This window comes from Idiotropiscis lumnitzeri, chromosome 12 (assembly GCF_059441095.1).
Source record: "Idiotropiscis lumnitzeri isolate Australia: NSW breed Sydney's pygmy pipehorse chromosome 12, RoL_Ilum_1.0, whole genome shotgun sequence".
NCBI lineage: Eukaryota > Metazoa > Chordata > Actinopteri > Syngnathiformes > Syngnathidae > Idiotropiscis > Idiotropiscis lumnitzeri.
In genome coordinates this window covers 21,740,053-21,765,306 of record NC_142402.1, presented here as the reverse complement: position 1 = coordinate 21,765,306, position 25,254 = coordinate 21,740,053, and the positions used below count along the sequence as shown (strand labels likewise).

The 25,254-nt window shown below is 47.7% G+C and overlaps 2 protein-coding genes across 7 annotated transcripts; one reads left to right on the top strand and one right to left on the bottom strand.

The window, feature by feature from the left end:
• Window positions 1-1,487: 1,487 nt before the first annotated feature.
• On the bottom strand, window positions 1,488-9,698 carry LOC148326537 (inactive double-stranded RNA-specific editase B2-like). 4 transcript variants are annotated; one of them, XM_088310746.1, is made up of 10 exons: window positions 9,569-9,698; window positions 7,215-7,622; window positions 6,301-6,647; window positions 5,588-5,690; window positions 5,347-5,518; window positions 4,759-4,922; window positions 4,259-4,397; window positions 3,669-3,850; window positions 3,057-3,244; window positions 1,488-2,314 (listed from the first exon to the last, which is right to left on the bottom strand). In XM_088310746.1, exons 1-10 carry the CDS (start codon window positions 9,636-9,638, stop codon window positions 2,114-2,116), a joined length of 1,974 nt encoding a protein of 657 aa, XP_088166872.1. In that variant the 5' UTR covers window positions 9,639-9,698; the 3' UTR covers window positions 1,488-2,113. The 4 variants fall into 4 exon arrangements, with proteins under 4 accessions (XP_088166872.1, XP_088166871.1, XP_088166875.1 ...); XM_088310745.1 differs by having other exon boundaries at window positions 5,347-5,690; XM_088310748.1 differs by having other exon boundaries at window positions 2,132-2,314; window positions 3,061-3,244; window positions 5,347-5,690.
• Window positions 9,699-11,639: 1,941 nt separating this feature from the next.
• Window positions 11,640-25,200, top strand: LOC148326536 (solute carrier organic anion transporter family member 5A1-like). Of its 3 annotated transcripts, XM_088311431.1 has the most exons (11): window positions 11,640-11,793; window positions 12,988-13,139; window positions 13,203-13,982; window positions 18,782-18,914; window positions 19,182-19,399; window positions 19,768-19,932; window positions 20,016-20,214; window positions 21,080-21,239; window positions 21,540-21,784; window positions 21,921-21,985; window positions 22,564-25,200. In XM_088311431.1, the coding sequence occupies exons 2-11, from the start codon at window positions 13,064-13,066 to the stop codon at window positions 23,058-23,060; spliced, it is 2,538 nt and encodes an 845-aa protein (XP_088167557.1). In that variant the 5' UTR covers window positions 11,640-11,793; window positions 12,988-13,063; the 3' UTR covers window positions 23,061-25,200. The 3 variants fall into 3 exon arrangements, with proteins under 3 accessions (XP_088167557.1, XP_088167555.1, XP_088167556.1); XM_088311429.1 differs by having other exon boundaries at window positions 12,988-13,982; XM_088311430.1 differs by lacking the exon at window positions 11,640-11,793 and adding an exon at window positions 11,919-12,036 and having other exon boundaries at window positions 12,988-13,982.
• The last annotated feature ends 54 nt before the right edge of the window (window positions 25,201-25,254 follow it).

The following is a 25,254-nucleotide window of genomic DNA, read 5'->3' as shown; positions in this document are numbered from 1 at the left end:
ACATGACCTCATGACATTGTTGCAACTGAGTGTCAAATGTTTCCTTCAATCCAACATGGCCGACTTCCTGTTCACTTTTATGTGCGTCCCATTTCTCATCGACGTCACCAAATTTCATGTCAGTCGATGAAACTTTTTTTTTTTTTTTCTACCCCGCTCCAACTTTTCGTAAACTGGCTGCATCAAACCAATATGGCTGACTTCCTTTTCCATTTTAGGGAGGGTCCTTGAGACATTTTAGTGCGGCCGTTTTAGAGACATGTCCACCGTGTCGTGTTAGCAGTTGGGTTCTTTTTTTTTTTTCGTTTTTTCAAACCTGATGGAATTATACTAAATCTACAAACAATAAGTGATGTTTATATTTTTTTCGCACGGGTCCCTAATGTTGTGGCCGAAGACCTGCACATGAATTTGCAAATAAGCAATACCTCTTGTTCAGGTGGCAAAAAAAAAAGGTCCCTGTAGCTTGAGGTTTACTTTATTTCCAAAGTCACGAGATACCTGACACTGTTGATCCGTTTGCCGAGTTTGTATTAGTAGCTAATGGGCTGCCCCCTGCTGGTGTGGAGTGCCATATTCCTTTAATTATGATGACAAAAAAAAAAGTGAAAATTGTCTCTGGCGCTGGAAGACACTTTTAAAACAATTTGTGAGTGTGTGTTTGCGCCTTTGTGTGATGTTTTTCTTTTTTTTTAAGTGTAAAAAGTGTCCACAGCTTGTCTTTTATGGAGAAGTCAAGTGCCGAAGTTCAATCAACAAATCCACCATGAAATAACTACGTTATGAATTCTTTATAATTGGAATTAGGTACATAAATGTGTCATTGTTTCATTAAATTACCAATTTGTTTGCTGTGGGGGGGGGTTCACTGTTGAAGAAAATAAGAAAAAAAATGAAGTAAATCCAACAAGTGGGACGCAGAGCATCAACTAAATTGTCAAATGATTATGCTGTGTACACTTTTGTTTCCATGAAATTAATTGGTAGTTTATTGAATGAATGGCACGTGTCATGACTTATTTCATTATTTATTGGCAATTTTTAGTCCTCCATTGTCTGTTTATATCTTATGAAATGTAATATATAAAGTTTTACTTTGTGTTTATGAGCTACTTTAACCCCAAATTGCGAGTTGACCGACATTTGAAAACATGCACAAACACACAAATGAATAGTGTCTGTTTAATGTGCAAACTGTCAATTAATTCAATTGGACGCTCCGATTTACGATCGCTGTGCTCTTATTCAATAACCTAAAAAGTCATAAAACATTTTTGAAATAACATCTGGTTTGACGTCCACATCATCACGTTGCAGACGTTTCCTTTTTAGGAAAAAAAAAATAATAATAAATGCTCTCCTCCACCCTGGTCCTATTTGTGTCATTGTAACAATGTCACTTTGTTACACGTCAATCCAAATAAAAGTAGTAAACTGTCGCGTCGTCTTTTTCGACTCTGTTGGACGCTTAAAAAGGCAACAAGAAGAAATGTTTTTAGGTTGGGCAAATAGTCATGACAATGTGTTCTTCATCACGTAACTGACGTTTAGAAATCGACTTTAATGGGCAATTGTAGTACATCGTTTCCTCCTCTAGATGGCACCAAACGGTAAAAGTAACGCTTCAACAAAATAATAATAGTCATGAAATTAGCACAAAAAGCGATTGGTTTTTTTTCTAAACAAACTAAACTTGTTCAACTGTTTATGAATATTAATCAAAACCTCGGGGTCATGATGGTGGCATTGACTTGAACAACATCTGTAAATGAAGTCATAATTGTTTGTTCTTTTAGCCTGCCCTGCTAAATATGAATTTTTTGAGTGTTTCACTGAGCTGGTTTTGCGACATACTCTCAACAATTTGCCCGACGTTCAACTGCATTCTAAATTATTTCTATAAATTAAACTACAAAAAAAAGTCTTCCTTTGGGGGGAAAACATGTTTAATTTAGAAGTTCATTCTGTGGACATTTTCTGTTTGTTTGAATTGGTTTTGGAATATGGGAAGAAAAGAAAATCCACGCCAACACGAGTTGAGACGATGCAAACTCCAAGCAGGAACCAAATTGGAACCAACAACCTCCAACCGACTCAGCAATTGGGCTTCTTTTCACGACGACGTCCCTTTTTTTGACGATCTCGCGTCGTCGCCGGTGCCTTGAGCGCTTGGCGAAAGTTTCCGGCGCCACGTTCCGAGTCCTGCGTCCCGCACGGCGTCGCCGAACTGCCGCACGGCCTTCTGGTACCGAGCGGCCGCCCGCTTCCAAGCGTTGTGCGTCCTCAGCATGTCGTCGGGCGTCCAATCATGAAGCTGATGGACGAGCCAGAAAGACACTGAGCAGGAGGTTCAAATGGACCACAAAAACTTACGAAGAACGATTTAGGAGCCTTCGAGTGTTTTGTGGCGTTTTCCTTTGTTGCGATGCATGCTTGTGTGTTGTGCACGCGCCAAGCGTGCGCACGCTCCACGTTCACGGTGATTGGTGGTGTCACGGGGAGGGGGTCTTTCTTATTAGTAGGTGCACACACCTGTGGGTAATCATTGTTTTTGTTTGGATCGTGTGGTGGGCTGAGCATGGGGAAGAAACTTTTTGCTGAGCGTAAAAATCAGCGCAAAAGCATCAAAGAAAAAAACTGAGCGCACGAGTGAAACAATCGTCGACCGTCGGCCAACTCGTGTTGCGGCGAGAGAGCTGATCAGTCCAAGAGAGCGACCTTGAATGGCAAATCAAGTAAGTGGCTGTCATTTTCCTACGCGATGGATGCGTCTCCATTAAAAAAAAAAAAAAAAGTCAAGATTGTGCGCGCGTCGTCAATGTTTCAACTAGTCTGCCGTGGCCTCATTTTAGTTGGACGCCACAACAAACGAAATGTGAAACTGAAAGATCTTCGTTAACAAGATAAAATTGAAATGCTTTAAAAAAAAAAGTTGAGTTGACTTTATTACACAATAATTCAACTTTTTTAAATCTTGCACTTGACAAATACTCCATCTATTTATAAAAAAAAAAATCAAACTAATACTAAAGCTAATGAAAGGTACGTGCACGTACCTGCCTGTGAAGTCGCTGCCAGCGAGCAAAAAAATGGCGGCCGCTGAGTCGGGACGGTGTCCCGCAGCGGCTCCGTAAGCCCGACAAGGCGCTCAACTCTTCCGTGTCGTCGTCGCCGTCGCCGCCGCTCCAGTTGACGCTGAGCCGCGACGAATTCTTGCGTGCGCGCCGCTCGCCCGTTCTTAGACCTGCAACAAACATTTATGCGGACGCTCAACGGCCGCAGACTCGCACATTGGCGCCGGCAGATTCTCTGATTGCGATGGCGCTTCGTTTCACTTTTCTGTCCAAAACAATTAAAAGTTTAAAAAAACAAAAATTGGCCATCCACAAAAAGAGTGGCCCAACTCCATGTTTTTGTTTGAAAGTTAAGTGCAGAAAAGAAAAGCTTAATTAGCTCACCCACGCTTGTTCCTTTTTTCTTTTTGTTAGTGGGCCAAATTTAGTTTTACAAACTTGCGGACCTCAAGTGAAATAAAAAATGTTGTTTCGATTAAGGTAGTGTAACGCCTTCGTCAGCGGGCAAGGAGAGCCGCAATCGCTCTCAGCGGCGGCTCAAGGCCAGATGTTCACATGCTGCTCACAGACAGTCGGAGAGGTCAAAGGGCGTACATGCGAGCAGCGGCACTTGGCGTCGATACGACGCGACGTGGCGTTTCCTGGGGCCGAGGCGACGTGCCAGGACGCGCTGCAGGTGGCCCGTGTGGCTCAACGTGGCCACCGTCAGGCTCTGAAGGTACACGGGCTCCACCAGGTGGGACAACAGCGCCCCCTGCAGACCCACCGCACACCACCTGACACGCACGCACGCACAATTATGAGGTACAAGAAGAAGGCTAAGAGTCATATGTAGTTCATATACAGTCCTAGTAGTCCTAGTCCGGGACTAGTCTCTGACCGCACTAGTATACGTCTGTCCAAGTCTCAGATTAGTCTTTCCAAGTCTGAGCGGCGGCGGACGGTCAAGGCCTTCCAGAACTTCTCGTGGGCCTTACGTTGAAGGTGACCAACGCGACTTGTGATTGGATAGTCACGCGGGAGGGGGCGGCGCTAAGCGGAATCAACACACCCAAAAGTCGTAACTTGCAACCGTTTGGCAATCTATGATGTCGTACGACGCTGGTCAACTTCCAGAACTGTCGTCTCGTTCCGTTTACGACTGGAAAGTCCACGAAAGAGCGTCGGCTGTGTTTGCCACTCACTTGGAGATTTTGTCCGTGCACGACATGCTGACTTGAGCGTTCGCCGTCGACACGCTCGCCACGGTGACGGGCAACGTTCCTTGGCCGCCGCCCACTTTGGTCCTCAGGCGGCAGCGCCACGCCTTCGCCATCGCCGAGGCTGGCGACACACAAACGACGTTAGATGGGACCTCCCGTCGTCTCAGACGGTGGCCGACCGACTCTTGGATTTACTTCCAGGAAGATTACTTCAGACTACTTTTGACCTTTGACTTCTCTTGTCATCGACTTTGGACTTTGATTTAGTTGCGAGCATTTTCGACTTACTTGGCACGACGGTGCACCGTCCTACGTTTTCTTACGATTACGCTGAGTCCGAGTCGTGGATTTAGTTTTGGCCTTCAAGTTATCGATGACTGGAAATATTCTTACACTTGGACTCGGTCGTCCTCGCCTCGCCGAAATTCGTCCGAGACTCGGTCTGGTCTTTCGACCGAGTCGGGCCTGGCTAAGAGTCTCACGTGAGGCGTTGTTTTCGTATGGACAGTTGAGTCTGGCGTCGCCGCACGGGGACCAGGTGACGAACATGTGCAGTCCAACGTGGTCACGCAGCCTGAAGAGCCTCCGGCGACCCGTCGCCGCTTCAAAGATGGACCCCGACCCGCCATCAGGCTCGTCTAGAGGACTTGGGGAAAGATTTGACCGTTAGATTTCCTCTTGTCGTGATTGCGGTCTCTGGAATTGACTTTTCCAGCTCATTTTGAGTCTTTCTTCAAATGACTCTCGGTCTCTTCGACTCGTCTCATTTATTGCTGTGACGGAGCGTTTTCTTTGACGCTGCCTCGACGCACGTGACGTTTGCTAACAGAGCGTCGACTCGACCTGCGAAGTTGTGGCGCCATTTTGGCGACTTTGAGTCAAGCGTGAAAATTGCGCCCAACGGTTTGTTTGCCGCTTCGACTTGCGCTGGCCACCAAAATGGGGCCCTTAGTCTCGGACTCGGACTTAAGCGAGGGTTTGACTCTTAAAAACAGAATTTTTGCTCATAGACTCGTCTTCTACCCATTTCGATTCCTCTTCGACTTTCGTCTTGGACGAAATGTTTTTACCGTATCAAGAGCATCTCCAGCTGAGCGTACAAGAAGCGCAACAGCGCCCTCCTGCACACAACCTCGGCATGACAGTCGTGAAGCGCACCGTCGTCGTGACGACCGCCATCCCGGGCCAAGCACTTGGTTCCTGTTGCCATGGAAACCACCTCCGCTGAGCTCACCTCCCACCCTGCGAACAAAATGGTTTTATTTTCGGAAGTAACGCTCGCAAATTGTTGTCCTTCGTAACCGTGACAACCTCTGGTCATGACGATGGTGGCCATGTTGCGTGTGGCGAGACTTCCATCCATGAGCTGCTGGCATTTGTGTCTCGCGAGGTGGAAGATGGACTCGGCGAAGAACTGTCAACGACGACAAACAAGTCGGCAGCAAATCTTAAATAATCGAGAAGAAATTTCGGCGTGAATCGCGACAACGGCGAATGAATGTGTGAGGTTCGGTGATGACGCTGACACAAGGTCGTGCGTCACCGGCGCGGCAAACAATTATCGTCGGGATTATCGTGCCGTCACGGTGTCGTGGTCGGCGGCTCGTCCGCCGCCGTTGCTAATCTTCACTAACGATGTTGGCTAATGCGTCACGCCGCCTGATTGACAGCTCACAAGGATGTTCCTCCTGTATCATGACAATCATTCATGCGTGTGGGAAGCATGGAGGGAAGGCGGGAAAGAAGGAATGAGGAAAGGAAAAGGCTGCAAGTGAAGGAACAAGGCTCGAGTGAGAGCGAGTAGAAAGAAGACAGGAAGTGAAGGTCTGAAGAAAATGCAGATGGACGAAGGAAGGAAGGAGGATGGAGAGAAGGCAGCAGTTGAAGGCTCGGACAAGTGCTAAAAGGAGACAGGAAAGAGGAAAGACAAGACAAGTGAAGGAAAGGAAAGGACCGAAGAAGTGAAGGGCCGACGTGAAGGATGAAACCCGGAAGAAGGCAGGAGAGAAGTCGTCCCGTTTCACCTGAGGCAGTTGGCGTTTGTCCCCGCAGAGACCAATCGTCTTCCTCTCGGGGCCAACGTTGAAGAGCGAGCGCAGAGCGGCGACCGCCGCCCGGGCCTTGGCGGCTCTCTTGGCGCGAGCGCAACCTTCGAACGTTTGCCCGTCCACCTGCACCGCCGCCAAGAAGCGCCTCTCGGGCCAGCCGCCAAGTCGCTCGGCGAGGCAGAAGTAGCGCACGCCCGCTCGCAGTTGGCCGAGCAGCCCCGTTGGACCGAGCCACGAACGGGCCGCTCCTTGCGGGCCGCATCGACCGTCACGTCGGGGAAAGAGCCGCTCGGTCTCCGAGTGGCCGGGCCCGTGTTCACCTTCTGTCGGAGGAACAACAGCCAATAAGAGAGCGAAAAACAAGTCGTCCAAAATCGCTCTTGCACTTTGGGCGTCGGGAACTTTTCCGATACGACGACGCAATCGCCGCCTTTCCAAAAGAATTCAATTCAATCCTGCCGGAGCGCCAAATCACGACGGCAGCCGTCTCAGGGTGCCTCTCGCACGGAGCGGGTGGACCGCGACTCGGGCGGCAAAAAAAGGCATCTCAAGTTTCGGTTGCCATGACGACAAGGAAAGCCGAATAAGATTTTTTTTTCAACATTTCAAGACAAAAAATGTGTGGTCGAGAGGCGCCGACGTAGCGGCCGCGGCTAACTTTAGCTCGTTCACAACGTTTTGACCCCTGGCAGCGACTCGAGGGGGGAATTCGTGAAGTGAGACGATGACGGCGGGTTCTGGAACCCGACCGCCGTGACAAACGAGGGACGACGAGGCACTCGTTGATGTCACGCGAGTTTCTGATTGTGTGCAAGCGAAAAAAACGGGTTGATCTTTGACCATTTTCTGTTTGAATGGCCGATCAAATATTTGCACCAGACAATTTTTACCGGCGGCGGCGTCCGTGTCGAACATTTGCCGAGCATCCAATTGATCCTCCGTGAAATCGTCGGCGGCGCTCCCGACGCCGTCGGGAAACCGGACGAAGGATTTGGGAGCCCGCTCGGCCGCGCTCATCTTGGCTCGTTTTGGGGGGGGTCGCCTGCCCTCCAAGCGGAGGCCGTTGACGTGCACGCCCGCCGCAAACGTCTGCGACACGCCGTCGTAACGCAAAGCGGGTCGCCGCGCGTTCAGTCGCACCACCGAGTTGCTCTTGGCGGCGAGCGACCGCTTTTGGGGCCACTTCCTCTCGTAGCTTGCGAGCCCCCGCCGGGCAGCGGGCGCGGCGCCGGCGCTTGGTGGCTCGGCGAGGTGGTCCGCGCCATCGCCGATCTTCTTCGCCTCCTCACTGCTCGCACCTGACGACAAAGTTGGCGCAGAAATGAAAAAAAAAAACGAAAACCGCCGTGTCAAAAACAAGAGAAGGAAATCCTAAATATTGTCTTTGGAACGCCCAGCAAAGACATTTCAAAGAGTGAAGACAAAGTTTAGAGTAGACAAACGGTTAAAATCTAAACACGGAGTAAAAAAAAGACATTTTAAAGTTTTGGAGAAGCCGAAGAGTGTGAAGGAAGAAAGAAGCAAATGAAGCTCAGCGAAGTGGGACGGAAAATCCCGACGTCCATTTGTGAAATGAGCAAACGGCAGAAGAGGAATTACTCAAGTGACATATGGTGACCAAAAAAAAAAAAAAATCCTAATCTCCTCATTCGGTGTTTCAATTTAATAACTTTTTGTTCAGAGGACAAAAGTTGATCATCTGAAAGCAAATGTGCTTTTTGTTTTGCTTCTCCAACAATCACGTCGGTTTCAGGTTTCGATTGTCGAAAAGTATCAGAAGTGATGGAAAGAATTTGTTGGTGTGCGTTCGTCAAAATTAAGAAAGAAAAGAGAAGGAAGGGAGTTGGCAAGAGGACAAAAGGCCAAGGAAGGAAAGAAGGAAACTCGAAGCAAGGAGGGAAGGAGGCCAGAAAAAAGAAAACTTTGGCCGTTACCATAGTGACGCGGTCATCGCTCGATCTTAGCGTTAGCATCAGCTAACGCAATGGAACCATTTGTGGAGCAAAAAAAAAAAAACGTCTGTGTGTGTGTTTTGTGCGTTAATGAAAATGGAAGTTGGCTTAGTGGGGCGAAACGCTTTGAATAAAAATGTGGGATTTAAAAGCAAAGAAAAAAAAGCAAAAAGGCCGTCAAACTGTAATCTGCCGCCTTTTGTCGGGATTAGCAAACGCGCAACGACCAGGCACAATGGCACGCTAATCCCACGCTAAATAAACGCGTGACCCGTTGATGTCGTAATTACGACAAAGGTCGGCCATCTGGCGCGCTCGTTTCCGTCGCAAAACTTCAGCAATCAAATCGCACACAAACAATCCAAACGCAAATTTGCTCATCACGGATGCAAAGGAACTTTTCTCAATGACTTTTTTTCTTTTGCATTTTACCGAAGCTGCTCAGTTTTGTTTGTGCTCCAACGCATCAGCTTTCCATCCTAATATCAATAATAATAATAATAATAATAATAATCTGGAATATGCAAAAATTCCTGAATGAAGTCTTAGTTTCAGCAACATGTGGATTTTTTTTAAACGACAAACGAAGCTATAAATGATGGGCAAATTCGTCTTGTGCAACTTTTTTAGGTCTCATATGAAGACAAAAAAAATGACAATTTCTCAAATCGTGTGCTAGAAAAAAAATAATTATTAGCATCAAAAATACTTTTTGGGACACGTTGCGCCATCTCGGATTCAAATGTCATTGTTTCAAATGAAAAGTTATTTGGAGCACTTGATGATCGACGACTTTTTGAGATCTTTTTCTTTTTTGTTTTGAACTTTGACCTCTAAAAGGTTTGTCCTCTGACCTTGCGCAGTCAACGTTTCGGGAAAAAATGAAAATCTGTTGCTCAACTTCACATTCATTGAAAAATAGGAGGAATTTTACATCCTTTTCTGAGTCTTACGCTCATGAAAACCTGATCCACGTGATCTAGAAAAAAAAACGAGGGCAGGTTCGGAATCAGTGCCCCCCTCCCCAAAAAAAATTTAAAAATTGAGTCAAGTGGGAAAAGTCAAAATCGTCCAAAAAGTACAGTACAGCACTTATTGTGACTTGACTTCTTATTTTGTACATCAACCCAAAAGATTTGCTTTTACAAAAGAGAAACCGATAGAAATGCGCAATATTCAAAATAATTGAACATAAAATTCCGAACGAATGTTGGTGTGAAAAGACTCCAACTTTGTCATGAAATATGACCCAATGACGATTCCAAATGCTGAAGTAATATCCAAGTTCTCACCTGAGACTGCGCTCCTCCTCCTCCTCCTCCTCCTCTTCCTCCTCACCTCTGCAACGTCATACGCGTCCATAACGTGTGCCGAAAATGAGCAGTAGCAATGCAACTAAGAAGAATACACACTTGGTCTTTGTGCACGTTTGCGTGGAGTGAGAGGAAGCGGCTGTGCGGCGACACGCACACGCGCAGGCCACGCCCCCTCACTTTTGAGTGACGTCATCATTGTGATCGTCTTCAACCTCATCTTCATTTAAATCATCAGCATAAACACCATTGTCTCCTTCGTCATCATCATCTTCTTTTTATCTGATAATTTGTTTGCGTTGGTTGGAACCGATGGAAACTCAAGATAAGAAATAACAAATAAACTTGAGGGCACCGGCTTTTGTCTCTGAATATTTTGAATTGTCTGACGATTACGATCTTAATGGATCACTCTTAATACTTATCAGACTAAATATGATCATTAATTAGCAATTTATCATGTTCATAGATTGGATGGTCCTTATTTCAGTACTGATGTCATTTCGACATGCAAACTTATTATAGAAGTGCTAACCTTAAAGTCAATCAAGCTTTGTCAATAGCCGAAACTGGACTGAACTGTTCTGTACCGTACAAGCAACGGAGTTGTCGATATCGGACGGTAATGACAAACCCCGGCAAAAGTGGAAAATAAAATTAATTTGCACTCGACCAAACGACGATGCAATCAATATCTGTAATTCCGTTTAAAACCTTTGTTATATGTCACATTTCATGTATGTGCTGTTGCTGCTGCTGCACTGTGACATTTACAATTTCTTCTTCTTTCTATACTGTAAATAAAAAAGACGAGCATTTGCTGTTGATTTCACGGAAATGGCGAAAGTGAAAACATTCGCAGACTATCGTTTTGATTTCATGTTTACTTTTTTGGGGTTAGTGTACTTGCAATCTTCAAGTTGTCCACCAGAGGCCAGGATTTGCCAAATATTTCTCTTCAAATCGTTCAAACGATTTTCTTTCACAATAAAAACAAATTGATAACATTGCGGATTCGTACTTTCATTTTCACCCGTTTACAAAAAAAACTTATTTTGTGACGATAATAATAATGATATATTTTCCGAGTACTAAAATATTTTTAGGAAACAGCATCAGATTTTCCATTCATAATGATGAAACTATAAATCTTTAATATTCAAATTTATTGGAGTAATATTAACAAAAGAATTCAATATTGTTGCAAATAAAAAATATGAATCTAAACTGCGCTTAGCATTGTTGAGAATACATAATTGATTTTGTCATGTCATTATCCACACTGCTTATCCTGTACAAGGTCGCGGGAGGGTGTTGGAGCCTATCCCAGCTGACTACGGGCGAAAGGCGCACCACACCCTGAACTGGTCGCCAGCCAGTCACAGGGCAAACATAGACAAAGTCACTGAGTGGGAACTGAAGCCACGCTGCCCGCACACAACTCGGGCGAGTGGACCACTACACCATCAGCGCATCATTATTGATTTTAAATTGTTTAATTTATTTAATCATTCCGATAATCTAACTCAATGTTTAAAAAAATATTTAGAATATTTTTTAAATATGAATAATAATTTGAATATTTCAAAAATTCTAAAATCTCACAAAACGTGTCTTTAAATATTCACAATATTGCATATATTGTTTCACATAATACAGTATATTGTATGAAAAATATTTTATGAATATTTGAAAACATTTAACATTATGTGATCCATTGTTGAATATTTTTAACATGTTTGAAAATAATCGTAAAATATCAATGATGTTTTTAAATTTGGACATATTTTTGAAAAAACAAAAGAACAATATTTTGAGTATTTTAATATCTTTTTAATATTTTAATATCTTTGAATCCCTTTTATAAATATTAACAATATCATTGAACATGTAAAAATACCTTCATCAGCTTAAACATTTAAATTATTTTTTTTAATACTTGTTATACTTAATTTTTTAAAATACTTAATTCCTGCGTCATCGTTTTGAACGTATGGCGTTGAGATGCGCTTTTATTTTGAAGGCACTCTCAAGACATTTCCGCCGTGTTATTTCCATCTCCAAGCGATGTAGTTGACTTCATCAGCGCCTCCACAACACAAAAAAAACGAGCCACTTTTCTCTCTCTCACTCGCTGGCTCCCACGCGAGAGACTCGGACATGGCCGCGTGAACATTTGCCGTCTCTTCTCGTCCAAGCGTCAAGTAAGTCGCGCTCGTTTCTTGTCGAGGTGTTCATTGAAACGAAATTGAGCATCACTGCGGCGCTTCACTCGTCCGGCTAACTGCAGGCTAGCTAACTGTGTCATCCTGGGAATACTTTTCACAATAAAACCTCGACGCAGTGTCGTGTTTGTCGGAATTCTCCCCGATCTTATGACAGTCACCATGCCACAAAAGGTGCACCGGTTGTTCCCTTTCTTTTAGGATTCACGTAACTTGAAACATGTGAGTCGTTCATTTCTCGATCGCGAGTCGCCTCGCCACTCGGACGGATGCTGCGCCTGCTTGCACTCGTGTGATGCTTTGGAATATTTGAAGCAAATAACCGACCGTCAGGTTCATTTCACCACGGCCGAATTCACGAGTAAACGACTAGCAGTGAAGGCAATGTGGCAAATCAACTCAAATGTCACATATTATGCGATTCTTCAGGGGCAACGTTTGAAATGGGACCAACTGGCAACGGAGTTCGTCGACGAACTAGACGAACTTTTTTTTATATGGTGCAATTTAACGACCAAGTATGTTCTCATTAGAATGAAATTTCCGCCGAACCAATCAAGTGTGGCCCAATCTTCACAATGTTTTTTTTTAAATATTGATATTTCCGATGTGTTTTGAAAAAAAAGCACTGCGGTGTTCGTCGTCTGTCAAGCAGCATCCGCAGCTTCGCCCTCCCCCACCGATGCTCATCATCTTTTTGTTGTTCACCTCATTTTTTTTGTCGACAACAAACGCAAAACGTCGAGAGATGCCCTTGACGAAAGAGGAAGAGGAACAACAACGGTGTGATCCAGGCAGAATGGAGGGCAGGCAAGGCAAGCGGGCCAGTCAGAGCTCTCCGTCCAACTAAACAAAGATAATTTCGTGTTGTTTATTTCAAACAATCAAACAAAATTTGGCCTTCAGTTTGCTCTCGCTAACACAAAATGGAAAAGGCGGGCTAGCAAGCGTCGTCATGCTGATCGAACCCCTCAAGCCATGCCTAATTGAACACAAACGGGCGCCATTGTCAGTGGCAGTCGGATTGGGTGAAATTGTGTCGGGCCACATGTGGAAAATCGTTGGCCTTAGCAAATCTGGCCCGTATCGGTGCTGAAATCTTGTCGCGTGGCAACGATGCTCTCGTTATGTTCCACATATTGAATGATAACGTTGCGACTGTATTTTTGCAAGCTGACGACGGCGCCGCCATGGCCCCGTGAGGCGCCCGCTCGCAGCGTCATCAGCCGGACCGGACGCGGCGCTCGTCATGGAGGCCGACTTGTCGGAGTTGTCGGCGTCCCTTCGCAAGGAGGACGCCGGTTCCAGCGAGGCGGAGGATCCAGGTACGACCCATCAAAGTCGCAAGCCCCAAGAGGAAGCCTCACTGTCTGCTTCGGTCATGGCAGAGGAGAGCACCGAGTTCATCCGGCTCGGCCGCGCCGACCCGTCCACGCCGAGCGACTTCCACCCCAAGGCGGGCAAGTCGGCGTTGAACCGGCCTGCGGAGAACTCCTCCTCTTCGTCGTCGTCGTCGTCCGCCGCCGCCGCCGCACGGCGCACTAAAACGCTGGGCCGCAGGACGGCGCCGCCCGGCTTCCTGCTGCGGCTGGGCGTGCCCAGTCGCAAGTACCTGGCGCTGATCCTGCAGGACTCGCGCTGCTTCCTGTTCTGCATGTGCTACCTGACCTTCATCCAGTCGCTGATGGTGTCGGGCTACCTGAGCAGCGTCATCACGACCATCGAGAAGCGCTACAGCCTTCGCAGCTCCGAGTCGGGCCTGCTCGTCAGCTGCTTCGACATCGGCAGCCTCCTGGTGGTCGTGTTCATCAGCTACTTCGGCGGCCGGGGGCAGCGGCCTCGCTGGCTGGCGGTGGGCGGCGTCTTCATCGCGCTGGGCGCCGCCCTATTCTCGCTGCCGCACTTCATCTCGCCCGCCTACCAGATCCAGGAGGTCAACGCGTCGTCGGCCAACGAGGGGCTGTGCCTGAGCGCCAACGCCAGCCGCAGGGAGCGCGCGGACATGGCGTCGTGTCCGCGCGACCGGGAGGGCAACGAGCACAACCTGTACGTGGCGCTCTTCGTTGTGGCGCAGATCCTGGTGGGCATGGGCTCCACGCCCATCTACACGCTGGGGCCCACCTACTTGGATGACAACGTCAAGAAGGAGAACGCCTCGCTCTACCTGGGTAAGCGCTCACCTTTCCGTCGGCCGAGCGATCGACACCATAAAAACGGTTGCCGCCCATTCGGGACCAAGATGAGAATGGCAACGATTCAAATGATCCGTCTCTTCTCTCGCTCTCTGTCGAAATCGGCGATGACAAACCCGTTTTTGGATGAGGCCGTGTCAAACTTGTATTTTCCTTCAAAGATTTTTTTTTTCCTGTGAAAAGCACACAGTGAACTGCGGCGTATTTGCACATTTTTTTGGGGGTGGGTGGGATCTAACTGCCATTTTTTTCTGAAGATCTCAAATTTTCACTTTTTTGTTGTTCAAAATCAATGAAAGCATCACTTTGGTGCCAATCTTTCACAAATTCTCGTCATGGATCGATGTCGGAGTGAATTGAGGAGCGAGAGCTGGACAACGGTAGTGCTTTGTCGCCATCTTGTGGCACTTTGGTGTGTTGTTTTGCCGCATGAAAGTCGTTGGTGAGATTCCGCCTCGTCGGTCGTGTGTGAGGAGCGCTTTCGTTCCTTTTCTGTGAAACGGTGTCGGTTCTTCAACTCGCATCATTCACCTTCAAAGGGCCTCGTCCTCCTCCTTCTCACCCGCTTTGGCTTTGGCATGTCTGGCCTGGCATTGTCGCCTCGGCGGCCTCAAACAAGCTGAAGCTTAAGTACAGAAACAAATTAGTCAGATGGTGTGTGTGTGTGTGTGTGTAAAGGGAGCTCTTTCTGCATTCCTGAACACAAAATGACGAAGGGAAGTGGCCCGGCGTGTTTTGTATGGTCCACTAGCGATGTGCTGTGGGGATCAGAATCAGAATAAATTTTCCTGCGGCAGTTGGAGTTAATTGAGTACTTTAAAAAAAAAAAACAAAGACAAGCAAATGCTGAAAGAAAACATGAATTCGAATCGTGCAAATGACGCCGAATGACAGAAGACGGTCATCAGTCCAAATTTGTCACTATGAATAAAGTTTTTGCCGCGTCTGCCACTTTTTGTGCGCGAATGACCCCCAAATTGCTTTGAAGTGTTCCCTGTTGCACTTGCATTTGTTTGTTTATTTTTCTGCCTCCAAACTTCCAGTGTGGCAAAGTTTGTGGAAAAGAGGCAAAGTGAAGGAAAGGAAGCGCGTTGAATAAACAAACAATGGCCGTCTTCTTCTTGCGGCGATTTCGCTCGCTGGACAATGTCAACATTCCGTTGCCGGGAGGCACCAATCTTCTTCAATTCACGTTGCATTCAGGAACTCCTCGTTTGTCACCAAAACACAACCCAATTCGATTCAAAGTCTTCACGGTGGGCTCATTTTGTTGCCCCTTTTCCCACAAATTTCTTTTTTTTTTTTTTTTCTGGCTTCTGATTTGTCTGAAAGAGTTCAAATATCACAACTGGTCAATTTGCACCAAATGTCATTTTCTGAATTTCCAAATTTGCGAATGTCCCCCTTGTGGGACAAATGAAGCACATCTTTATCTTGGCCTCTTCTGTAACTTGACATCGACTCACGTGGATGTCCGCATTTTCATCTCAACTCTTTTTATTGCGAAAGGCGCTTTTGTTGTTCTTCAGGCTTCGGATTGGCTAAAAAGAGCGTTTGGCTTTCTCCTGTTGGGTGCGAAGGACGCCAACTCAAATGAAGAGTCGAAGTCGATGAGAAAATGTGCTTCGGTTTTGGATCTTGCACCGGAGGAGCGACGGCGGCCGGTTGTTGGCTGACCGAACCTCAACAAGAGGACGTTGCAAAGTTTGGATTTCAAATATTGCTCCGGCGCTTGCGCGCTCACACGAGCTTTTAGGAAGCCCATCGACGCAGGCCTTGGAAAAGCGGCCGGGGCATTTCCTGGCCGTGGTCCAGCTTAAACCATTCCTTCAACTATTGAGAGGATTTGTTCCGCAATCCCTCCGCAAAACCATGTGTCCAGTTCAAGCGCGGCCGCGTATCGCGTGCGAGACGTTTCCGCTGGCGCGAGAAAGACTTTGTGACTTTTTTGTTTTTCGACAATATGTTGGCGCTGCAATTCTCCGGTCGTTCCTGACGGCGGCGCCGCAATGGCGAGCGTTAAGGAGACGAGCGCTGCGTCAGCGCGTTGCCGTGACAACGCACCACATTCCATTGTGTCCGGCCCCCTTCACTTCTGTCCGCCGTCTCTGGACCCTCGCACACGTGACCGCCGCTCGCTCAGCAGAAAATGGACTGGCACTTTTCAGCTTTCACCTTTTTCACTTTTGCAATTCTGCTTGTCGTTTTCACCTCCACCAACGTGTGGTTGTAAAACGCTTTCCTCGTTTCCGTCGCTCATCAATATATTTGACGTGAAAACGACGTCGCTGCACACAATTTGACGTCGATCGAACGGTCGGTTTGCGCTTTTGACCAAATTGCGATGTCGATTTGATATGGAGACGCCTTCAGTTTCAGTGTCGGTTGCTTGTGAGCGAGTCGACGTTTTACATGCGAATGGTCTGATCGATGTGCATATTGGCTGGCAAGTGATCACACAAAGAAGGAAAGGAAAACAACAAAGGGAAGCATCAAAGAACGAAGGAACATTTGAAGAAGTTTGAAAGAAAAGACCGAAGGAAGATGAATTGAAACAGAATAAAAGGATGCGAGGAAAGAACAAAATAGAAAAGAAAAGGGGGTGAGGGAAGTGGCAGTAAAACAGGCCAAAATGCGGACGTCAATTTGCATAATGGGCGCGGTTTGAGAGGGTCTAATCCATATTTATCGATTTCTTTCGATTCCTATTGCTGCAATTTCAGCCGGCGTGCTGAAGTCTGATGAGAGAAAGCTCTGGAACCTGCTGACTTGCGTTTAGCTCTCCAAAAGACCAAGTCGCCAAAAGAGCGGCGAAAGGTCGGCCCCCGCATGAAACTTGACCAAGCCAGCACGCTCGGGAGGTGCTGAGCCGTCTCGCGTTTCCCGAGCAAGCGACAAAAGCTTTACATCACCTCGCCGTGAGGCGCCGCAAGTCGCCCGGCGTAATCGCCATCGCTCAAGATGCCCTAAAAGGAGTCACGCAACCTCCAATGGAACGTTTTGGAACGGGACACACACTCGCTGACGTGAAGAAATGCTTTGAATGTGTTTGTGAAAACGCTCGTTTGCCGTGTGAGCTGACGTCCAAGTGGCGGGCGAGTTTTGCCGTCATCGTGGCGACGCACGGTCGCATCGGCCTCAACTCGCCATGCCTGCCGCCGTCGTCGGTCAGGGTGCCGCTTTATCCCGTCACGTGGCATAACTCGACCCGGCCGGGTTTTCCCTCTCCTTCGGCGGGAAGAGGGATTATCTGGCCCCTCGCCTCGGAAAGCACTCAATCCCGCCTGTGTGCGCGTGTGTGCGTGCGCGCGAGCCCTCCTCCTCCTCCTCCTCTGATGTAATGAGACGTCTGCTCATACAATGTGTCCTAGTGATGAGTAAGTGAACTGATTGCGGCATTCCGAGAATATCTCGCGCATGCGGCGTCATTGACCACGTCGTTAGCTTCGCCTCCGCTAGCAGCTAAAAGTCAGCGGGGGCAATAGTTGGACGAGATGTAGTAGGAAGGAGAAGAAGACTTCATTGACGCCACTATTTGGAAATTGTCCGCTTACAGCGGTCATAGTGTCATCCAAGGTGGTTTTTAGGTGAACCGCCTGGAACGGAAGCGAGTCCGCTGTCGTCGCGCTCGAGCCACGAAGCGCAAAGTCTTTGACGGGCCTCGGCGCTTGACAGTTGTCAGACGAATAGGAGAACGATAAGAAAGAGCCCGACTGAATCGGAACCGGAGCGCCTCATCGTCACCAATTGTCAGCCAAGCAGACATTTTGGATTAGAGGGGGGCTGCTGTGATGCTCGTTGGGTGTCAAAAGCAAAAAAAAAACCAACACGCCACTCTCACAGTACTAACGGGGGAGTCGGAGAGGGGCGGGGCTTGTAGCAGGAGTTGCAATTATCGTAGACTGCGATGAACGCGAAACAACTACTTTGTGTTCTTCGGTGAAAGTTTAACGTTCCCAGCGGAGAGCGAGACTTGTTCAGTCACACCACCCGAGCCAGCTGAGGAACGTACGCTGCTAAGCCCCTCTAATTGGCCAAATCTCATTCTTTTCATGTGAGCACACATGCACACAGAGGCCTCGTTGTGGTTTGCTTGAAGACTTACATAAGATGAAATGCGGCCACATCTCATTTGAAGCTGACAGCTGCTGTTTTGGTTAGCAACAGAGATTTTTAGCATCCCTTAACTGATGCGGTGCGTTAGCGGCTAATTTTGTGTTTGGTTGGTTGTTTTGTTTGATGGTTAGGTCGTGGCTTTGTTTGCTAGGAGGTGAGTTAGTGGTCAGCTTCAACAGTTGGGGAGGTGGTTGCTTGGTTTCTTGGTTAGATGGGCCCGGCGGGTCGGGAAGTGTTTGTTTTGGTTAGCTTGAAGCTTGGACGGTTGGCGGTAAGTTGGATGGTTAAAAGTTGGGCTCGGCCACGTGCCGCAAACTTCACATCGCAATATTGCCCAACTGCATCGCTTCGTGTTCTAAAAAGGAAATGAGTTCAGTTCGGGCGAAGTGATGTGCCATTTGGACGATTAACTGTCGTTACATGCGCCTTTTTTTTTGTACGACGTTCGCAAGCAGCTTGAATTTGCTGTCTTTGTCCCGTTACCGCCGTGCGTCCGACGAACTTGGAGAAATGTCACTTTTCTGCCGCCACGGAGGTGATGAGTCATCACTTGCGCTTCTCGTTTAGCCGCAAGGTGACACGGCCGTAACCAGCTGGCGAACGTTCTTGGATTTTCACCTGAGATTTTTAATTTATTTGTCGTCTGTCTTTGTGTGTAGCCATCATGTACGTGATGGGCGCTTTGGGCCCGGCGGCGGGCTACCTGCTGGGCGGCGTCCTCATCGGCTTCTACGTGGATCCCAAGACGGTGGTGAACATCGACCAGAGCGACCCCCGCTTCATCGGAAACTGGTGACGAGAAACAAACACGCACGTGAACCTTGAGACGCCATTGCATTGAGGAAAAGATTCATCAAACTTTGTCAAAATACAACTTTTTTGGTGAACCGCCGTTCCAGCAAAAGAGGAGAACATGGAAAGACACTTTTGTTTTTGTTTTTTGAAGGCGCCTGTTCGTTGTGCTACTACACTTGTAAATTAGCGACCTGCCTGTTTATATGATGTGAAAACTTTTTGTTGTCTTGAGTCACCAAAAAGCGTTTTGGCCTGGGCGTGCAGGTGGAGCGGCTTCCTGCTGTGCGCGGTGGCCATGCTGCTGGTCATCTTCCCCATGTTCACCTTCCCCAAGAAGTTGCCGCCGCGACACAAGAAGAAGAAGAGGAGGAAAAAGTTGAGCTTGGACGAAATGACCAGCGATGACGACGTGCTCAAGGAGAAGAGCAACAACAACAACAAAGCCGTCACCTCCTCCATGGGCTTCGGAAAGGACATTAAAGGTAAGCGCCTTTATTTCAAAGAACGACAGAGATGGGAAGCTCGTCGTTAATACACGACAGTTTGGTGTTGTTTTTGTCAACGATGACCATGACAAAAATATTTTGTTCACGCCCCTTTTTTTACATGCCAAGCGTGGCTCTTTGATGACGAAAACATGACGTGACGTTCATGACTTTTCTGTGCTTGCCAAAAACAGCTCTGGTCCAAAAGTGTTTTTTGCCGCTTGGAAGATCGTCACATGACCAAATGGTGCCAAATGGTGCCAATTGCGATCATATCGCGATATCGCCGTTATCGTTACGGTTGAGTGCCATTTGTACATAATGTATTTGTAAACTCGGAAATCTTTTTTTTTTTTTTTTTTCAGACCTTCCCAAGGCAGCCGTGAGGATCCTGAGTAACGTGACCTTCCTGTTCGTCAGCTTGTCCTACACGGCCGAGAGCGCCATCGTCACCGCCTTCATCACTTTCATCCCCAAATTCATCGAGTCGCAGTTTGGCATCCCCGCGTCCAGCGCCAGCATCTACACAGGTGAACATTCGCCGTCCGGCAGCAACAAAGCGCCGCCACCGCTTGCGTCTCGTCTCGCCTGCATGTTGCGTGCGTGCGTCCAGGCTTGATCATCGTGCCGAGCGCAGGCGTGGGCATCGTGCTGGGCGGCTACATCATCAAGAAGCTGAAGTTGGGCGCCCGCGAGTCGGCCAAGCTGGCCATGATTTGCAGCGGCGTGTCGCTGCTCTGCTTCTCCACGCTCTTCATCGTGGGCTGCGAGAGCATCAACCTGGGCGGCATCAACATCCCCTACACCACCGGGTAGGCCCACCAAATTAGGGATGGACCCACATGCTTTTTTTTTTTCAGGGCCGATGCCGATTATTCGCAGTCATGGAGGCCGAAAACCGATATTTGAAGTCGATATTCGTTTGTTGGAGAAAGGGGTAAAATAATGTCAACATTTTGAAAACTAAAAACTCCAAAACTTGACTTCGTTTAAAATGCCTTTAAGCTCGTTTATTCAACAACTTCGGTGATTTGCAACATGTTAAAGCTTTTTTAGATCTTAGAAAATCGACAACTTGGTTTTAAAAGTCGAAGAAAAAGTATTCAAATTTCGGCCAAGTTTGTTGCGTCCTGTAGTGCGTTTGACTCGAGGTGAAAAAGCAAACAGGCAGCTAACTGCTGATTGGCCGCTTCCCACTGCACAAGGAACCAATCCGATGGTGCTTTGGGCGGGCCAATCTGCTTCTGCAGGCAGGGCCACGAGCACGGCAGATGGAGAGAGAGAGAGAAAAGTGTGCTGCAGCTGGCCAAAATGAACCAGCCTTTCATTTATCAACCTTGAAAGTTAAAAAAAATAAAAATAAAAAAATGGCAGATGCCAATAATCAGCTTAATGCCAAATATCGTCCCAATTGGCCTGGCCGATAATCGTTCAATCACTCGACGAAATCGTCAAGTCAGGATGTGCGGTGGCCTTGCAATATTTTTTCACGCTTGACTGAGTCTGTCGGAGTGAGGAATTCAAATTTGGCTGCTAAGTTACTTGAGCTTGCTTGCAACTGAGAAGTTGCTTACTTAGCTTGTGGTCCTTATTGGTTACTTTCTTAAAAAAAAAAATTTTGCGTGTAGAAAACAAAGGTTCACTGCAAGACCGTAAAGGTTGTCGTCGTCGTTCCAGGCCGACGCTGACGATGACGCAGCGGAACCTGACGGGCGGCTGCAACGTCAACTGCGGCTGCCGAATCCACGAGTACGCTCCCGTCTGCGGCTCCGACGGCATCACCTATTTCAACCCCTGCCTGGCAGGTTGCAGCAGCGTCACCAACGACAGCAGCGGCGTAAGACACCGTCACTCGCTCGCGTTAATGTGCTGCGACCGTGAAACAGTCAATTTTGAATTCGTGTACATTACATTTCCAAAAATCAACCTGTTCATTGACGCTGCGTCTTATAATGCGGTGCGTTTTAGAGTTTGGAAAATGGGGTACTCGTTCTCATTCCCAAATCACTCCAAACAGATTTTGAGTAGACTTTTTGTCGTGAGCAACTATAAAAAAAAGAAGTCATAAAAAGCAGCCCACATCATAAGAGCTGGTTGAGGAAGTTGTTTGCCGAGTCCAGTCGCTGTGATCTTGCAGATGCGCAACTACTCGGAGTGCGCGTGCGTGCAGAGCCGCCAGGTCATCACGCCGTCGTCGGGGGGGCCGGGCAGCAACCAGTTGCAGCTGGTCATCGTCAAGACGTACCTGAACGAGAACGGATACGCCGTGTCGGGGAAGTGCGACCGCACCTGCGGCACCCTCATCCCCTTCCTCATCTTCCTCTTCATCGTCACGCTCATCACCGCCTGCGCGCAGCCCTCTGCCATCATCGTTACGCTCAGGTACCGCCCAAAAAAAAAAAGTTTTTTTTGCATATTATCTTGTATTATTTTGCCCTCCTTTTCTTTTCCAATCAAGTACGCTCTGCAAGCAGATGTGAGCGGCTAGCATGCTAACGCCGAGGACGTTTTTGTGCAGGTCAGTGGCCGAGCAAGAGCGACCGTTTGCGTTGGGGATGCAGTTTGTTCTGCTCAGGACGCTTGGTGAGTACAAACAAAGCTCAGGAGAATTCAGAACATTATTGAATAGAATATAAGGAATCAGTCGTGTGATTCTAATAAGAAAATGAATACTTGAGAATATCGTCCTTTTTAAAAGACGCACTAATGACAGAATTGGAAAGAATCAAACCATGTTTGTCCCACTTTTAGCTTCAAATCAGTCAACATTGCGCCGCTCCTTTGGTTGTGCGCGCCTGTTTGAGCCACCAGGGGGCAGTATAATTCAGACACAGATACTGATGGAGTTTGACTTCTCTCAGCTGCTCCGTAAAGCTTCATCAAATGAGTCGTCCTTAGCAGAGGATAAAGAATATATGCCTGTGAGTTTTGTGATACTGCCTGTCGACATGTTCTGATTATTTTTTTTTTTTACCACTGCCTTTTAGTGAAGAAATTTAGCTCTGCATTGTAAAATATGAATTTAAACCTAAAAGAGAATGTTAACTACACAAAATGTCATTTTGTTTGTTTCGCGTTTTGTTTGAATTAAACAGCTTTGTGAAGCTTTACAGAATGGTGTCCCTAATGAACTGTCCTTTGTGCAATCTTTCCGTATGCAGCGTACATCCCGACGCCCATCTACTTCGGCGCCGTCATCGACACCACGTGCATGCTGTGGCAGCAGGACTGCGGCGTTCACGGCTCGTGCTGGGAGTACGACGTCACCTCGCTGCGCTTCGTCTACTTCGGCCTGGCCGCCAGCCTCAAGTTCCTGGGCTTCCTCTTCATCTTCCTCACATGGTACTCCATCAAGTACAAGGAGGAGCGCGTGGAGCGCTGGCTCAAGCGCCACCTGTCGCCCACCGACACGGTGGGCAGCCTGGTGTGCCACCCGGGGGGCCGCAAGGGCCACGCCCGCACCCGCTCGTGCCCCGTCAACATCCCGCGCAGCGAGCACGTCGCGCCGCCCCCCGCCTGCATGCCGCCGCGCGCCGGCGCGCTCAACCGCGGGGTCAGCACGCAGAGTTGCCCGGGCAACGAGTTGAAAGCGGTTACACCGCCGCCCGTCCCCGCAGCGCCGGCACGCTCTCTGGAGCAGGTGGGGGTGCGCGTTTGACCGACGGCCGATCCAACGGCAAGTCGGCAACTCGCGGAGGATGACGCCGACGTGGTGGTCAGCTGACTTTCTGTACCGGCGCCGTGCGGCCCCCTCTGAACTGAACTCAGCCCACCTTCACATCATGACGTGGTGCGACACAATACGACCACGTTCAGTGTTCGGGTACCTACGGCGTGAAGAACGAGGCGCCGTTTGCCTCGCTTGGTGCCAAAGTCAGCGACACACTTTGCTGTGCACGCTTTGGTTCATTGGAGCCAATTTGCTTTGAAATTCCACAGTCAAAAGTTGGGAGGAGGATCGATGGCGGTGGACCACTTTTTGGCACCCTACCTCAATGGGATGACATGTTTTTCATTTCACTTCTCTAAAGTGCAAAAAGAGGGGCACAAGTGTCGCTTTCCCACTGTTTGGCCCGCTTTCTGGGTGATGCGGTACGAATAACAAGATGCGGCACAGTTGGTAGCGTTCCAAAAAATGTATTTCAAAGTATCGTAATCGTCCCACTTTTTGGCACCCTTCCCAAAATGATGGCGCCAGCCAAGCTTATATCCGTTTTGACGTTATCAAAAGTTGTGAAAGGTATCAAAGTGACCAAATAACTTTTTAGAGCCCTACTCCAATGTTAGGGTTCTTAAACAACAGAGCTAGATGCACTTGATTATATTTCACTCCTTCTTTCAGGTTGTTTAAAATGCTCAAAAGTTGTGTGTGGCACCAAAAGAGCTCGACTGATTTTTGTCCGCTTCTTAGATGGAGTTTGAAACTTTGCGTCACTTTGGGTTTGCTTGCAAAAAGAAGCCACTTGCTCAGCGTTCTGGTCCATAAAATAAGGCACGAAACCGTCTGGTTGACCTTGTTCCCCGCCACCACTTTGACAATGACTGGTTCTTAACCGGACCACTTTTTGGCAGCAGCAAGACGCACGTATTGACAATGTGAATGAAATAACGGCACCACTTTTTGACAGCCTCTCGCAATGTGACGGTACTTAAAAGGCAGAAATTGATCGTTTGGTTACTTTGATACCCGCACAACTTAAAAAATATAAAATAAAAATGAAAAGTCCTGACCACTTTTTGTCACTCTTTCGCAGAGTTACAACACTTAAAGGGCGGTGCTGACAGTTTGCTTGGCTTCGAAACCTTTTGGGCGCTGCAGCGGGTGGGTGCCGCGTGTTGACGTATTCTTGAGGGGGCGGGGCTTTTGAGGGATTGGACGGCTCATCAACCAATCACATAGTAGATGATGTCGTCAGCTAATTAGCTTCCCTGACGATTTGATCAAACTTTGACATTCTGATGGAGTATTAGCAACTCAGCGCCACAAACTTCATCAAGCCAAATGATTCCGAAAGCCGCCGAGGTCACACAAAGCGATTTTAGTTGAAGTTGGACCGTGCGGGCCAGATGCCAACTTGGTACGTTGGCGTATTTTACAAACGGCGGCAAATATGGGAGGAGCGTGAGCGACTTACTAAGTTGCATGTGCGAGATGTGTACGTCACATGCGCGACTTGCTTAGTTAATTACTTGTTGTAATTTACGCACATGACATCTTTTCGGTTACGTGAATGTTTTTTTTTTCCTCATCACTTCCTGCTCTTTGATCCACTTACTCGAGATCCTCGGGGACACAAACGCACACTTGTCTGCCTCCGTCACAGGGTCACATGACGGCGGGCACAATGCATTTAGGGAAAAGCTAAAGCTCTTAGACTTAGAGTCTCACACTCTTATTTTTTTGGAAGAAACACTCAGTGATTTTCAGCCTGACATCCAGCCGCATATGGGCGTATTTGATTGGCTGGCAAAAACAATGCGTGCACATGACCAGCAAGCTGTGGCTTTACGTGTCCACGCCTCCTCTGCTTGAATGGTTGTTCGGAGTGACACCTGCTGGTGACTTGTGGACCTGCACGTGACACCTAAAAAGATTTTCTCATTGAATTCATTAACGCCATAACGAGCCTACTTGAGTCATGTGATCGTCATGTGACCACCAAGTTGCATTAAAAAAAAAAATCTCAGTATTTAATTTGTTTTACGAAGTCACCTCACTGGGACGTCGCTTTGACGTCTTTCCGTTAAAAATGTGAACAACAGATGGATAAATAAGAATAATAAAAAGTCGAATCATGTTTTTGGTCAGTTTCTTACCACTCAAAGAGGGGGAAAAATCGACAGAAATAGTC

Bases quoted from the DNA above. Each gene is read 5' to 3' on its own strand.
- LOC148326537 (XM_088310745.1), bottom strand. From the start codon at position 9,638: ATGGACGCGTATGACGTTGCAGAGGTGAGGAGGAAGAGGAGGAGGAGG. The intron at 7,623-9,568 runs GTGAGAACTTGG...CTTTGTCGTCAG, and splicing joins GAGGAGGAGCGCAGTCTCAG to GTGCGAGCAGTGAGGAGGCG. The intron at 3,245-3,668 runs GTACGCCCTTTG...TGTTTGTTGCAG, and splicing joins CCAAGTGCCGCTGCTCGCAT to GTCTAAGAACGGGCGAGCGG.
- LOC148326536 (XM_088311429.1), top strand. From the start codon at position 13,064: ATGGAGGCCGACTTGTCGGAGTTGTCGGCGTCCCTTCGCAAGGAGGAC. The intron at 13,983-18,781 runs GTAAGCGCTCAC...CTTTGTGTGTAG, and splicing joins GAACGCCTCGCTCTACCTGG to CCATCATGTACGTGATGGGC. The intron at 18,915-19,181 runs GTGACGAGAAAC...CTGGGCGTGCAG, and splicing joins CCCCGCTTCATCGGAAACTG to GTGGAGCGGCTTCCTGCTGT.